This window comes from Heterocephalus glaber, unplaced genomic scaffold (assembly GCF_053883595.1).
Source record: "Heterocephalus glaber isolate CG9 unplaced genomic scaffold, H.glaber_assembly_v1.0 deba00001707, whole genome shotgun sequence".
Lineage (NCBI taxonomy): Eukaryota > Metazoa > Chordata > Mammalia > Rodentia > Bathyergidae > Heterocephalus > Heterocephalus glaber.
Genome location: NW_028258427.1, coordinates 1,846,689 through 1,862,505, shown reverse-complemented (window position 1 = coordinate 1,862,505; position 15,817 = coordinate 1,846,689). Strand labels below are relative to the sequence as shown.

Genomic DNA, 15,817 nt, shown 5'->3' with positions numbered 1-15,817 from the left:
GCAACATGAATGAGATGAAATGTGGAAGGAAGGGTACAAAGTACTCTTATTTCAGATGGTATGAAAAGACATCTCTTACTAAATTTTCTTCATTTTTTTTGGTACTGGGGATCAAACTCGGGTCCTTATGCTTGTGCAGCAGGCGGCGAAACCACTGAGCTAAATCCTGGGCCCTTAAATGTTCTTGATCTCTTATCCTACCCCTATATCCCAAACAGGGAGGTGGAAAGTTACCAGGATCATGGGGAGTTTGGTCTCCTTCCCTGGATAGGTATATACAAATACAAATCTGGGTAACTTTCCTTGGTCTGGTCTTGTCTTAAGGTGAAACCAGTGGGTAGGGCCTTAGCAAGACACCTGACAGTCTCACTAAGCTGATTTCCCTCACCTAGCCTTAGTTTACTATAAAAGGAACTACTTTGGATCTCCATACACTGGGTTTTTACAAATGATTCAGATACTTTTCCCAATTGGTTCAGAACTCAAGTGGGAAAAAGGGCTGCCATTTATTTGGAGTCTGAGAAGACCCCCAACAAAAACGACATGAAGTCCTGGAAATCTATTCCAATTATGGAAAGGGCACTGATGAAAATGAAAACACCACTTGTATACTCGTAAACACTTCTGTATAAGTGTGGGGTTTTTTTGTATAAGTGTATTTTAATAATCTCCTTTTGTGTATTTATGTAAGTTCTTTGCACATTTTCCTTGAATATCATGCATTAACTACTTTACTTCTTGGGTATTCAAGTGTTATGGTAGCCTTTAACTTTCTTCTCTAAATGTCTTAGACAAAATCAGTGTTTGCTCATTTAGCCACTGGGGCTGGGAATGTAGTTCAGTGACAAGAGCACTTGCGTAGCATGTATGAGCCCTTGGGGCTGCTCTCCAGTACTGCAAAACCAACCAACCAACCAACCAACCAACTTGTCCACTCACCCACCCACAAACCACCAGCACCACATCACCACAACACTGGGCTGTGTTTGTATTCTTGAGTTTGGCTTTCTGGCATCTTTCACAGAGAAAACTTTATTTTCTACCAAATACTTTATAATTTTACATTTTTGTTCATGATCTGCTTCAATTTTTGTATAAGGTATTACATATAGGTGAAGGTTCTTTTTAAATTTTCCCATGTGGATATAAAATTGCTCCATTCCTATCTGTTGAAGACTGTCCTTTCCCTATTGAGCTGTCTTTTATTTGTTAAAACCAATTAACCATACTGCACAAATCTCATCTCTGGGTTCTTTTTTCTTTTCCACTGATCTGTGTCTGTCCTCTTGTCAATACCACTGTCTTGATTACTGAAGCTTCATAGTAAATCTTGAAATCAAGGGATCGGTCTTCTACCTTTATTCTTTTTTAAAATTATTTTGGGTTTTATAACTCTTGTCTATACATTAAGTTCTAAATTAGTTTCATAATGTTTACAAAAATATAACAGAGATTTTGATGGAATTGTCTTCAACTATATAGATCCACTTTGGAAGAAATGAAATTTAGTATTGCAGAGACCATCAAAACACATGCCTGGTGCATCTTCTCATTTGGATTGGTCTTTGGATTTTTCCATCAGGGTTCCACACATTTTCAGTTTACAGATGATATGTATACTTTTTAATGGGGAGTGATTTTTTAAATGGTACCGTTTTCTTAATTTTGAACTCCAGTGGGTACTGCAGGTATACACTGATACAATAAATTGTTGATCTTGTATCCTTGCTAAATACTTATTTGTTCCAGGAGCATTTTTAGGTAGATTTTTGGAAATTTTAAATATAAACAATCAATCACATCACATAAAAAGCTTTTATTTTTTTCCTTTTCAATCTGTATGACTTTTTGGTCTGTACTGCACATTTTATTAAATGTTTTTTTATGTACATGACTTCATCTGATCCTCACAACAACCTTGTGAGGTAAGCAAGGAAAATATCAGTTTACAGATCATGAAATTGTAACAATTATATAAATTTACTTCTAGATAATGAAATTAAGGTTCAGAAGTTAAGTTATCTTCCCAGGTAGCTAGTAAGTAGAGACAGAATAAGAACTACTGGCTCTAAAGTTGAGGGCTCTTTTCTCTAAACTACACAGCTTTTCGAGAGTATAATTTTGTATATGACACACATTTTCTATAAAGTGATATAATTATATAACTTTATTATTTACAAATTATATAAATATATAAAAAATTAAGTTAAAAATTAATTGATAATTATGTGATTAAGTGATTGATTCATTGATAATTAATGATGTGATAAGTTAAGGTCACCAGTCATTTTTTTGGTCAACACTTTGAAGATATTATCCTATTGTCTTTGGGCTTCTATTTTGCCATTAATAGTTCTGGTATTAATCATTTTTTGAGGGGATTAATGGCAGTTAAACCTGAGGCCTTTGGACTGAGATACATCCCAGCACTTGAAAAAATATTTTTGAGACAAGGTCTTAAGTCATTAAGTTCCCCAGGCCGGGTTAAAACTTTTTTTTTGGAGTGGGGCAAAAATTAAATAGAGTTGTACTTAAGGAATTTCACATGTAATTCCTTCAATATTCATCAAGGTGACCTTAATGAGGCTGTCTTCAACAAAGCCCTTTTTTTCCTGTCCTGCCACAATTCTTTTATCTCCACTTGAATTATGGACAAATAATGACAACTTCAAAATTCCTCAGATCCAAATCTCTTCCAGCAATTTACCTGGGCTTAAACTTTCAACTCTCCTGCTTCAATCTCCCAGAAGGCTGGGATTACAGTCGTGTGCCACCACATCAGACTTCTTGAGATCTTTTAATAGCAGTATGTTTTATTTATAGATCCATTTGATTATTTTAAAAATCTGGTCATTTTCTTTCTCACCTTTTTGTTTCTTGCAAGATAATTAATACATTTAAGTTCTTAGAGGACGAAGAAACTTCTTCCCGTTGGTCTGCTCTTACCTGATGGGTGGACTGTGAGCACAGATGTTTTCTAATTTGGATTCTGAGGTTTTTCAGTGGTGATTTATCAGTGCTAAACCTGAAGCCTCATGGGTCATTTTGGGTTTATTTTTGTTAAGTGCCTCAAAGGTTTTATGAGTTTATGACCATTTTGTTAATTTTTGGGCTTAGTGGTTCCCAGATTGAACATGAAATATAAATTCATATCCCAAATCCAAAAGCAAGTTCCTAGGTATATACAGTGTTAGAGGAAACCCCAGTTCACCTCCACCCCCACCCAGGGAACAAACCCAGAAAAACATGTTTCCTTATCAGTGACATGTGTTAGTGTAATTTTTTTCCTAATTTACCCATTCATGTCAATCAAATTCTTTTTGATGACTATGGCTTTATTTAAGGAAGTCTTATGAGCCCTAGCCTTTTTTCTTTTTTTTACCTCAGTGTGGGTATCCAAGCTTCTGGTATGTTTACACCTGGGCATTAACAGGCTATTGAAATTAACTAGGGGCATTTGTAATATCAATTTCAGCTTATTGCTCTAATTTATAATTATCTTTCTTCATTTGTTGTACATAAGAATTACCCACTTTTTTGGAGCTTACATATGCTTTTATAAGGATACTTGTTATATTTTACTCAATGTTTCTAAGTGCTTGTTAACCTGGTGGGATTTGTGGTTATCTAATCTATCATATTACCACAACCATAAACCTGATTTTTCATGATTCCTTTAAGTACATTCTCTCTTCTTTTCTCTTTCTCTTCACAAACACATGTGGGATGACCAAAAAATATAATGAATGTTTAAATAATCCTCCTCAAAATATTTCCCTTCACTTCAAACATGCTTATCCCATTGTACTTGGCAATGTGTCTTTCACTGCACTAAGTTTTAAAAAATTTAAACATTCACTGTATTTGTCAATCAGCCCTTATACACATTAAAACAAATTTTTAACTGTTGATATTCCTAGAAATATAAATTAAAAGCAAAAAATAGCAACCAATCTCAATCTGTCATAATGATTTAAAAATGTTTCTCTGTAGTACTTTCCAATAAAAGCTCAATATAGTCAGCAGCTCTACATGCTGAACAGTAAGAACACAGAGGCAGGCTTAACATATTTATATCTTTTGAAGCCACTGTAAGCAGAACTGTTTCTTGATTTCCTTTTCAGCTAGTTCATTATTGGTACACAGAAAAACTATTGACTTTTTAATGTTGATTTTGTATCCTGTCAATGTGTTTATGTTTTGCACTGTTATAACCAACTTTGTGACCTTCAAGAAGACATGACTTGGTTTTAAGGAGCCTTTTTTATTTGTTAGACTGCATTGCCCAGGCTGACCTAGAACTCATGATCCTACTGCCTCTGCTTCCACCAAGTAACTGAGATTATGGGAATATTCCATTGTACCTGGCTAATTTTTAAGCTATAATCTTAATTTATATATTCAATAAATATTGCCATGAAACAAAAAATAACAATTATACAAGCCATGTTGTATTATGTTCTTTGAAATGACTCAATACATAGCAATACCTTAGCTTTTGGTGTAGCTTTAATTGTCCAAATGCAATCAACTGCTTGGCCTGGTTTTGTTTTCTCTTCTTGTTCTACCTGACTAGAACGCACTATTCCATCAGCTCCTGAAAGCTCAAACTGGCAATCTAGAAAGAATAAATGAATGATGTTCAAAGGAAAATAAAACTGATCAAAAATGCCACGGGGAAAAAGAGGTAATATACTAAACCTGGGATAGGATTTAAAATACCTCCTAGGTAAGTAAAGTCTGGATCTGTAACAGAAAAAAGAAGACAGTCATTGGCACAGATATCTTAAGGCTTAACATTTTAAGATATGTCAAAGCTTCATTTAACAGCAATGTAAAAAAAGCTTTTTATAGATGTAGATTACATGTCACTAGTCAAGTATGAACTTGCTTATAGGATCAACATTTATGTAATGATAATGTTTATACTTCCTAATACCAAATTTATGCTATCAACTATCAAAAATAGTAGCTAGTCCACTAAGAGATGAACAGTTAGATAAAATGTGGTCTTATGCAACAGTGGATTATTCAGCTTTATAAAGAAGTGAAATTTCTTTTTGCTGAATCATATTAATATTTGTCTTTTAAAGTTTTTGTTTAAACCTTGAAACCATAATGTTAAATTAAATAAGTCAGACACACAAGCTTAAATATGGCCTGGTTTCTCTTATATGAGAAACCCAAAGTATAAATAAATAAAATAATAAAAAACAGGAAACAGGGAGATGTATCTTTTGCACATGGGAAGGGGACCAAGAAATGGGGATGGGGAAGTAAAAAGAATTAAGATGTGTCACATACGTGAGCTAACTACCCACAAAGTATGCAATCAGGTGAAACGTATACTAACAATTTTTTTTTTTTTGCTTACGTGGGTAGTGGTGATGGTTGCCAAACATTGTGAATGCACTTAATAATACTGAATTAGATTCTTAAAAGTGGTTAAAAGGTAAATCTTATGTGATATAAATTTTACCACAATAAAAGTAAGTTTTTAAAAGTTATAAACATGGGTGTCTTAAAAAATTTATTTCAAAGTTCAGATAGAACCTGAATATACCAAATTGCCAGAATGAAAAAACTGCTGGGTAGTCTCAAATGCCTCAGAATCCTTAGTCTAGAAAACTTATTTCACACAGTTTACTGTATGTAACAGTATGCTCTGTTCTTGTTAAAACTGTCTTTAACTTGATATACTTTATAAAGTTATCAAATTACAAATTGGGAAAATGGAAATAAATTACTAAATTTAGAATACATCTCAGATACTATCCTTTTTAAACTTAAACTTCTCTTTTCTAAAAGGGGATAACTCTTTTGCAGAGAAATGTCAAAAAGATTTAAATCCTAAATGGCATGGGGGGTGGGGGTCATACTAGCTATCTGGAAAATTAATCAGATTTTTTCCATACATAGGCAAGAATTTCAAGATATTATTATTATTGCACTAATAAAATTGCCCTAATTATCCCAGTTACTAACTTTTCACCATCAATTGGTTTTTTCCTAATGTATCATTCTCTAGATAAAATTTATTCTATAAACATGACTTTAAGTAACAGCAGATAATTATGCTTACCTATTTATTTTAACACAAAGTGTTTTTTTTTCATTTAGCAATCACTCTGCAGAATCCTCAGTACATTACAAAGGCTACATAACAGAGCAGAAAAAGTTCCCTAGAGAACCGGAATCTAGTCTTGGGTTTGTCACTGTAAAAGACAATCACTTCTTCTCTTACTACGTTTCCTCACCTAGATAAAAGGATATTACATAATCCTGCTGACACTACTAGGATAAAATTAAATACTATATATATATATATATATATATATATATAGAAATTCTGAAGCACTATCAAGTATAAATAAAAGGTAAAAGTCTAGAAATCCTAAGATTTTATAACTTGTCTGTATTTTAACTACCTAACCATCATAAAGTTTCTCTCATAATATATACAACTGAGAGTTTGAATCTCATAATATATACAACTAAGAGTTTGAAAAGGAGCTACTACTTTTGGTCAAAGTAAGAATCTTTGAGGTTGGCTGATTTTTAAAAATTAAATATTATTAAAAATTAAAATATTATTCAAACAAGAACAGGGCTGGGGATTTAGTTCAGCGGCACAGTGCCTGCCTGGCAAGTGTGAGGTTCTGAGTTTCATTCCCCGTACAACGACCCCCGCCCCCAAAAAAGAGCACCGTTTTTGTTGTCTTTTTCTTTCAAACAGTCTAAACTTACTTGTAAAGATTTAACTTGTGTAAGATTTTGTAATAGTGTCTTTAGGACACAAAAAAGCATCAATTCAGTTAATTGATTTAGTTAATAAAAGTCAAATAACTGACCAATTTTATCACATCAGTTATTTTAATATAAACTATTGGTTCTCAAACTTCTGTGAACTAGTTTACAGGGAAGAATATCTTGTGTTATCACATAGTCATTTTTCTTTTCCTTGCCATTGGGAAAAAAGAAGTTACTAGCTACTTCTTTTTAGTTTTGAGAAATGACACACAAAATGGGCCATGTTAACCATTTTTAAGTGTACAGGTCAGTGGGTTTCAAAATGTTATACAACCATCACCACTATTTCCAGCACTTAAAAACAAATCCTGGGCCGGGGATTTAGCTCAGTGGTTCCGGCGCCTGCCTCGCAAATGCAAGGTCCCGAGTTCGATCTCTGGTACCAAAAAAAAAAAAAAATCCCAAACTGAAAGTCTGTACCCATTAATGACTACTTCCTTATTCCTCTTATTCCTCTCTTCCTCTAGGTGACCCAGTAACTACCATTCTGCTTTGTTTCTGTGAATTTAACACCTATCTAAATGGACCCATACAATATTTGTCCTTTCATTTCTACCAATTTTACTGAGCATATCTCAAGTTCATCCATGGTGTAAAATGTAACAGCATTTACCCAAATCAGTTAATTTCATCCTTACAAAACCCTGCACAGATGTTTATGAGCAGCCTTACTCATAATTGCTAAAACCTGGAAGCAACCAAAATATCCTTCAATAGAACAGAAAAACAAACTGTGTTACATTCAGATAATTAAGTGTTTTCAGTGCTTAAAAAATGAACTGTCAAGTCACAAAAGGACATGGAGGACTATGATGAGTGTACTCATTATGTACTACAAACATGTACTAATAAAAATAAAACATTTTTTAAAACCCTGAAAGATATGAAAGAATCTTACACGTACATGGGTTTAAGTGAATGAAACAAACCTGAAAAGGCTGAACACTGTATGATTCCAATTATACCTTACATTCTGGAAAAGGGTAAAACTATGTAGACATAAAGACATCAGTGGCTGCCAATGGTTTAGGGGGAGGGACTGAGGAATGAACAGGATGAGCACAGGGGAAATTTAGGGCAATGGAACTGTTGTATAAGTTTTGTATAATGGAGGACACATGTCATTAAGCATTTGTCAAAATTCACAGAACATACAGTATCAAGAGTGAACTCTCACATAAGCTGTGGGCTCTGAGTGATAATGACGGTCATTCACTGTTGGTTCACTGATTATGACAAATGTACTACTTGGGTGCACATTTATGGCAGTAGGGGAAGGAGGAGGCATATGATTACTTTGTGCAATTTTGCTGAACCTAAAATTGCTGTATAAAATTACATCTATCAGATAAATTTTATTTTTTCAAAATGTCCTAGCATTTAGCAGATAAATATTGGCACAAAAACTTTATTTTTAAAATTATCCAATTATATTAACTACACAAATGAGTTTCACTGTGACATTTCCATACATGCATGTACTGAGTCCACCCTCTTACTACTCCTCTTTTCCTCCCTTTTCTCTCCCTCCTCAGCTCCCGTTCCTCTTCCCTAATAAGTCTGCAAGAACCAAAACTTCACAATTTCCATAAAGAGTCACTCGTATTTTTCAGGTAAAAAAACAGGTAATAAAGGTGTATGTAAAAACTAAGCAGAAAAACACCTGAAGGGACAAACACCAAACTATCACTGATTTTATACAAAGGGCGGTAGATTATGAATACAGTACTTTCTTTTTATTTGGGTATGACTTAATTTTTTTCAATTAAATTTCTTATAAGTAAATAAAAGCAAAAAGGATTATATAGTTATTCCATTTTCAAAATATTTTTATCTTGTTAAGTCTGTAATCTGTTTGGACACAGTAATGACAACTTGTTTTTATATTTGGGATACCTATACTTTACACTGGGTAGGGTTTTATAGTTCTCAGAGAGTTCTCAGTGTCCTACAACTAACAGGAGGAAGGTAAAATAGTATAGGAGGCAGGTGTATAATAATGCAGTAGGCCAAAAACTTCCCACCGAATATGTCTACATTTGTGAATATTACCGTACATCAGTGATGGCAAACCTTTCAGAGTTTTCAATGATAACAAACAGCCCACCGCGGCATGTGTGTCATAGGTTTGCCATCACTGCCTAGTTAAAAAAAAGAGTGAATATTACATTAGAAGGGAAAAGATGTCATTGGTAAGGATTTGAGATGAGAAAGAGATGTGAAGACTGAAGCCATGACTGGAGTAATATGAAACTAGACGAGACAACAGATTCCCTTCTAGAGTCCTAAGAGTGAGTGAGGCCCTACTGGAATATGGACTTCTGACCTCCAGAACTATGAGAAAATATGTTTCTATTGTTTTAAGTCACCAGGCTTTTCAGTCTTAGCAAATACAGTATAACAGTATAATCATTTTACTAAAATAGTAGCTGTTACCATTGTCCCAATGGCAAATCTCAGTCACAACTCTGTGATTAAGTCTTATAGCTATTAGGCAGCAGAGAAAGGACTCAAATCCAGATCTTTTACCTCTAAATAGAGAGCAGTATTTGTTCAATTGATCAATATTTTCATTCAAATAAGTGGTTACCTCAATCAGCCAAATGAAATAAACCTGCCAAAATAATTTTTGTGGGCACTGTGAAAACCAGACAATATATTGGATTTTTTTCTTTTTTGGGGGACAGGGTCTATGTAGTTCAGACTGGCCCTGAACTCACTATGCAGCTCAGGGCTAGCCTGAGATTCTCCTCCCTCAGACTCCCGAGTGCTGGGATTATAGGTGTGAACCACCATGCCCAGCCCTTGAATTATTATTATTTTTTTGTTTGGGTAATTGAACTCAGGGCCTTTTGCTTGCCAGGCAGGCACTATGCTGCTGAGCTACATTCTGGCGCACCTTGAATTATTATTATTATTATTATTTTGGATTTTTGAGATAGGGTCTTGCTTTGTAGGGCAGGCTGGCCTTGAACTCACTATGTAACCTAGGTTGCCCTTGAACTTGCAGTGATCCTCTTGCCTCTGCCTGAGTGCTGGGATTACAAGCATGTACCACCGTGCCTGGCCCTTGAATTATTTTTAAAAATACACTTATTTTGATGTTATTGGCCTTAAGTATGTGCTGTAAAATATATTTTAAAACTGAGAAAATATATCACATGATATGCTCAAAATTTAAATGATATAGTTCTATTTCCAATTTTTATTTATTTGTTCATATACTATTTCCTTTTGATCTTGATAATTTCTTTAATGTCTTGATTTGATTAACTTTGTCAAATTTTCTCTATTCTGTCCTTAAGATTCTAAAATCAGAAATGCTCAACCACTGAAAAGATAACTTATTCTTTACCTGGAATAAATGAATATTTTGCACGAAATCCCAGTCCTTCGAGTTCTTCATCAGAACTAAACTTAATCCACATGAATCTCCCTGTTGACCTAATTAATGGGGGGCTTTTCATGCCACAGTAGCGATCTATAAGAGGAGAAAAACCAAATGGCCCATCTCGAACTTCCAAGTGATCAAAGCGACATTCAAATGATGGTTCTATATAATAATGTTCATCGAAGGTCAACTCTATTCTTTGACGTGGAGCAGCTGATAAAAAAAGAGGAAGCAAATTAGGACAACAAGAATAAGAAACATACCAATATACTGACACCAATGATTAAATCAAAACTACTGCTCTGTTAATGCTTCATAGATGAGGATCATAATGGGAATTATTCATCATAAATGTCACATTTTACATTAATAATAATGCTACTCTGTAGAAATAGGATAACCTTCCTTCGGCATAAACTATTTATTAAATGTACTTGATTAAAACTGAAGTGTTGAAAAGCTAGTATTTACTGAGTTCATGAGATAAAATGTATCATGATACACAAAAAGATAAATAGAACAAATGAAAAGAGCTACTAAAGTGTACAAAAATTTGTATAAAGCCTGGTAAGAGATCCTAGTAACTTTAAGTCTTTATCACAAGTTTCTCAGGCCGGTGATTTAGCTCACTGGTTTTGCCGCCTGCTGCGCAAGCGCAAGGACCCAAGTTCAATCCCTGGTACCAGAAAAAAAAAAAAAGAAGTTTCTCATATATACTGACGCACTTAACTGAATTTTATTTTTAGAGATTCAAAACTCCATTAAGTTTCAAATATCACTTTGTTAATGTAGTTAATATTTATAAATATTTGGTATTATTAGAATTTAATTCAAAATATATGTTTATTTTCAAACTGCTTTAAATGAAATTTTACAAATGCAGTTAGTTTTACAATAAAGTAAAAATTCATCCAATGAAAGAAAGTTAAGTGGTCAAATACCTTCCAAAATGTAGATACATTCCTTGTTTGGTGGATATGAATCAGGATAATTTGGTGAAGCAAAATGACCTCCATTGCTGGTTCGAACCCAAATGCCACACTGAGTTGCAGGCATGTGCTTGATTCCAATATTTTGTCCATCTAGGGAAAAAACAGCATCTAAAACATAATTACTACAAAAGAGAATAGCATTCTTCTCTTTCCCTCACAACTTTCCGAACAATTGCCCACTCTATTACACACACACACACACACACACACACACACAAAATTTATTAGAACCAATGCCAAAATTAGCATAACAAATTGAGTACAGCAGAAGTAAAAAAATAATCTATAAACTGCTTGCTGGAAAAACTTACTGCTAGAGGACAAGTTGGTTGGTTATTCCTATAAGGGAATTAGGAAATAAAATGCTTATATTTTACAAGGGCAAAAATATGGGAGAATCTGATAAATCAGTAAAATCTAATAAAGTTCTATTCTGATATAAAAATAAAAGGATCTGTGGGGTTATTATGGTATCTATACTTAGTTTAACACAAAAGTTAAATAAGATTAAAGATTACAGAGGGATTTTAAAGATTATAGTTGAACATACATTTAGCTCTGTTCTTTTGTCAAATTCTACTTAAACAAGATTGGAATTTTCTTTTTTAAGGTATCTATCCATAAGTACAAAGAAGTAGATCTAATAGCAACATCTACCATTACTAGAAATATTGTGAGGGGTTGTACATAAAACTGGCCTTATAAAAAACATGAGTCTAAAAACAAAACAAAACAAAACACACGAGTCTGGTTAAAAACCTGTTTATAGCCTATTTGGTTTCATATACCCTTCCCTTCTCCATCAAACCTAGGCAGCTGCTGCTCTATTATCAGAAAACTGGAGAAAGTAAAATAGGGTTACTGGACTAGAGGACACCAGATACAGCTGAGTGTGAAAATACTAACCTGAAAACAGGGACAATGGTGAGTATTACTGAATGATATGTCAAAACCTCTCCTACTGAATTTGGCAAAGGCCTCGGGGTGAGGGAATCTCTAAACAGGAAATGGAAAGCTGCTTTTCTGGGGAGTCTTTTAGCCCTGAGAAAGACTCAACAATACATACTTAGGGGCTCCCCAGTGTCAAGCGATTTGACTGTGGGGCCATAGCAAACAGATATTATCTACTTCAGAAAACTAACTTTCAGTGTCCCTCTTGAGATAGGAGCAGACATTTAAGGAAAGACTATAATATGAAAAACATATCCAAGCAAAAACAAATAAAGTAACTCCAAGGAAACAGACTATGTATAAAAACCATTTAAAAACGAGTAATAGCACATTCCAGATATTTCATTTAATCTCGGACAAAAAAGTATATCCATAAAATAAGGATACTCTTTTAAAAAGCATATTCAGAAAATAAGAGTGCTTCCACAAAGTGGAAGAAATTAAAAAATTACACGTTAGAGCAGAGGTCAGGTCCTGGGCCAAGCTGACCTGTGGCTGCACAGAGAGTTCTACTGGGATATTTCCATGACAATTATTTGTATATCATTTACAGCTACTTTCACACCACAGCAGAAGAACTGAGAAGATATTCCAGAGTGTGTGGTCTGCAATGATGTAAATACTTATTATTTGATCCTTTACAGAGAGTTTCCTAAATTTCATTTAGAGGATATCAACTTGAGAAAGCGTCCTAGAACATGGAGCAAAATGAGAGGTGGGGAAAAAAAAAAAGGCCATAACCAAATACTAGGAATCACTGAAAATGCAGAACAGGAAAAATGGAGACTGATGAGTGGCTCTGTACCGATTTAATTCGAATTGTGATATAACTATACTGAGAAGGGTAGTGCAAATGCAAAGAGAACATTTGTATGTCAATGGGGGTGGATAGTAGGTGTATGAAAGAGCTAAGTTCTCATATTCCATAAGAAATCAGAATCTAATGTCTAAAACTGACAGTCAAGAAATACCAGCATAGCATGTTATTCAAAGATAGGAAAAACAATCTTTTTTTCTCTCTCTTGAGACAGGATCTCACTATGTAGTTCAGGCTGGCCCTGAACTCACTGTGGAGCCCAGGCTGGCCTCGAACACAAGACAACCCTCCTGCCTCAGCCTCCCTCACAGGTGTGTGCCACCACACCTATGACAATATCAAAAGAATCAACAAAAAGCAGTTATTTCCATGGACTAAATAGGGGAGTAGACTAGGATGGGAAATCATTTTTTTCCTGATTATTTAGTACACTTTAATTTTTATCACTTGTATATGTAACTTTTGTGAAAATAGTGTAATATAGTTTAACATTAAAATCTGGCTCAAAATTCACATTCATTAATCTTTTTTCATAAATCAGAACAATTAGAATAAGACCAAGGGGCTTTGAATAATACATTGATAAAAATGCTTCATTTCTTTACACTGGGAAAAGACATTTTTAAAATTCTTTTTTGTGATAGAGCACGAATCTCATTTAATTTTTGGACATAATCCAGTGTTGTAGGAGTTACCAGTAATGCCAATTTTTTTAAACTTAAAGGGTAAAATTTATGTTGACAATTTACTCTAGGTAACTGCAGCTAAGCCCAGTTAAATTGAGGCTGACAGGTTGATATAAAAGCCTTTGGTCACTGCAACACCCCAGAAGGATTGTGGATATAGTATTCAAAAGTTGCAATCCTCTCTTAAATAAGCTATCCCACTGTTATGAACATGCAGGAAGTTATCAATGTAAGTACTTTACCTTGGGTCTTTTGAGCCACAGCGATCCCTTCCACTACAAGTATCGTTATTAACAACACTAGAAAAACAAAAACAAAATGTTAAAGAACAATCTATACTATATTTTAGTCTGTAAGGAAAATCAGACAGAATGAAAGATCAGCTAAAATCACTATTTCTAACATCCACTCTCATGACTTTTAAGTGTTAAATGTTACATTCTGACATATTATTTGATCCTTAAAGACAACTAAAGATGAAACATAATTGATTCTGTATTCATGGGTGTGAGTACATGATGTGGCATTTAAAGTATTTTTCAACCTGACAGATTTAAAAAACACACTGTGCTGCCAGGGATTTAGCTCAGGGGCACCTTGCAAGTGCAAGGTCCTGAGTTGGATCCCTGGTACCAACCCCCCTCAAACCAAAAAAACTCACACTTTTTCTGTTTTGCAAACGCAACCTTTCTTTTGCTAAGCATAACAATTCCTCTACTCATTGCACTTCATCTCAGAATGTATGTACATCTGGCCAGCACAGCAATGTGTTGTGTCAGTCAGAGTTCAGAGACTACCCAACTTGTCAGTGTATCCAGGCAGAAGTGAGGAGCAGTGGTCTCCTAGAAGTCAACTGAAACTTTTACAGCTTTACATTGCCATGCTATCTGTGTGTTGTAAAAGCTACCTGTACCTGTACACTGAAGCTTTTTTCACTCTAGATGAACACTGCTATGACCCAGTCATGAATATACTGAATTTTGTATGTGTTTTGAAGATCTAAACTTTTTTTAAAAAAAAAACTTTTATGAATGGTACACTCTTTGTTCCAATGAAAACTGTACTATGGGTTTGCCATAAACTACTGTGAGAACTAGAGTTATATTCATTCAGTCAGTAAGCACTTACAGAGTATCTACTAAAGAACAGGTACCGAGGATACACAGGTGTGGAGAGAGAAATGAAGCAAAATGGTTTAGAGTATGGGCTTGGGCTGGGGATGTAGCCCAGCGGTGCAGCACCTGCCCTGCAAGCACAAGGCCCTGGGTTTGATTCCCGGTACCTAAAAAAGAAAAGTGAAAAAAGAAAAAAAGGAAAAAAAGAGTATGGGCTTTAGGAGACAGATTAATCTAAGCTGGGGTTCAAGTTTCGTCTTATACTATCTGTGAGGCCTTTTCAGCCAACTTTACTTATTTATAAAATTGGGATATGTACCAAGTGTAGCAGCAACTTCATTGGTTGTGAAGATTAAATAAAATGTACTGTATATTGTACTGTATATGCCAGGTAGTCTACTAAGTGAATGATATCAGGACAAATTAGCACCTACAAGGATTCCATTTGTCAAAGGCAATCTACAGTACGAGTGGAAAAGAGATTTAACAGAAGGAATAATGAACGCATATGGGAAACACAGAAGAGGGAACCATTCTTTCTGCTGGGAGTGAAAGGGACCTAAGTGAGGAAAACTTCAGAAAAAAGAAGGCATATTCTAGTTGGAGCTTACAGGAGAGGAAAAAGAAACAGCTTAATATGGGGAGGGGCATGGCACTAATCCATAGCAGGTTTTAGGGAACTCTGAGTAATATAGTATGGCTATCATGTGGAAGGGAATGGTGGGATAACAAGTTAGAGACTGTAAAAAGTCTTGAATGCAATGCTGAAGATTCTGGACTTTTGATTATAATGAGAAGCTACTGCAGGTTTTTAAATTAGAGAGTGATTAATACGTGAGTTTGAGACCAATAATCCTGATGGTTGTGTGGAGTCTAACCTTTCAAAGAAAAGAAGTAAGATCATTTAGGAAACAGAAATGTGTTGAAGCAGAGCAGTGATGGTAGAAAGGGAAAGATGTAAGCAACTGCAACCAGAAACTTATATTAGGAGTGAGGGAAACAGGTATTGAAGAATTTGCTAAGTGACTAGCAATCATATCACTGCTTACTCAACA

The 15,817-nt window shown here is 34.6% G+C and overlaps 1 protein-coding gene across 4 annotated transcripts in view; it reads right to left on the bottom strand.

The window, feature by feature from the left end:
• Neto2 (neuropilin and tolloid like 2) overlaps positions 1 to 15,817 on the bottom strand; it is a 54,419-nt gene that overhangs the window by 22,327 nt on the left and 16,275 nt on the right. Inside the window, exons 2-6 of one of the 4 annotated variants that reach the window (XM_004873893.4) lie at positions 13,890 to 13,946; positions 11,143 to 11,283; positions 10,166 to 10,414; positions 4,702 to 4,746; positions 4,491 to 4,618 (exon numbers count right to left, since the gene is read on the bottom strand). In XM_004873893.4, coding sequence (XP_004873950.1) covers positions 4,491 to 4,618; positions 4,702 to 4,746; positions 10,166 to 10,414; positions 11,143 to 11,283; positions 13,890 to 13,946 — 620 coding nt within the window. Of the gene's footprint in view, positions 1 to 4,490; positions 4,619 to 4,701; positions 4,747 to 10,165; positions 10,415 to 11,142; positions 11,302 to 13,889; positions 13,947 to 15,817 lie in introns of all 4 variants that reach the window. The other 3 variants (XM_004873894.4, XM_021251468.2, XM_021251467.2) reach the window with 3 other exon arrangements.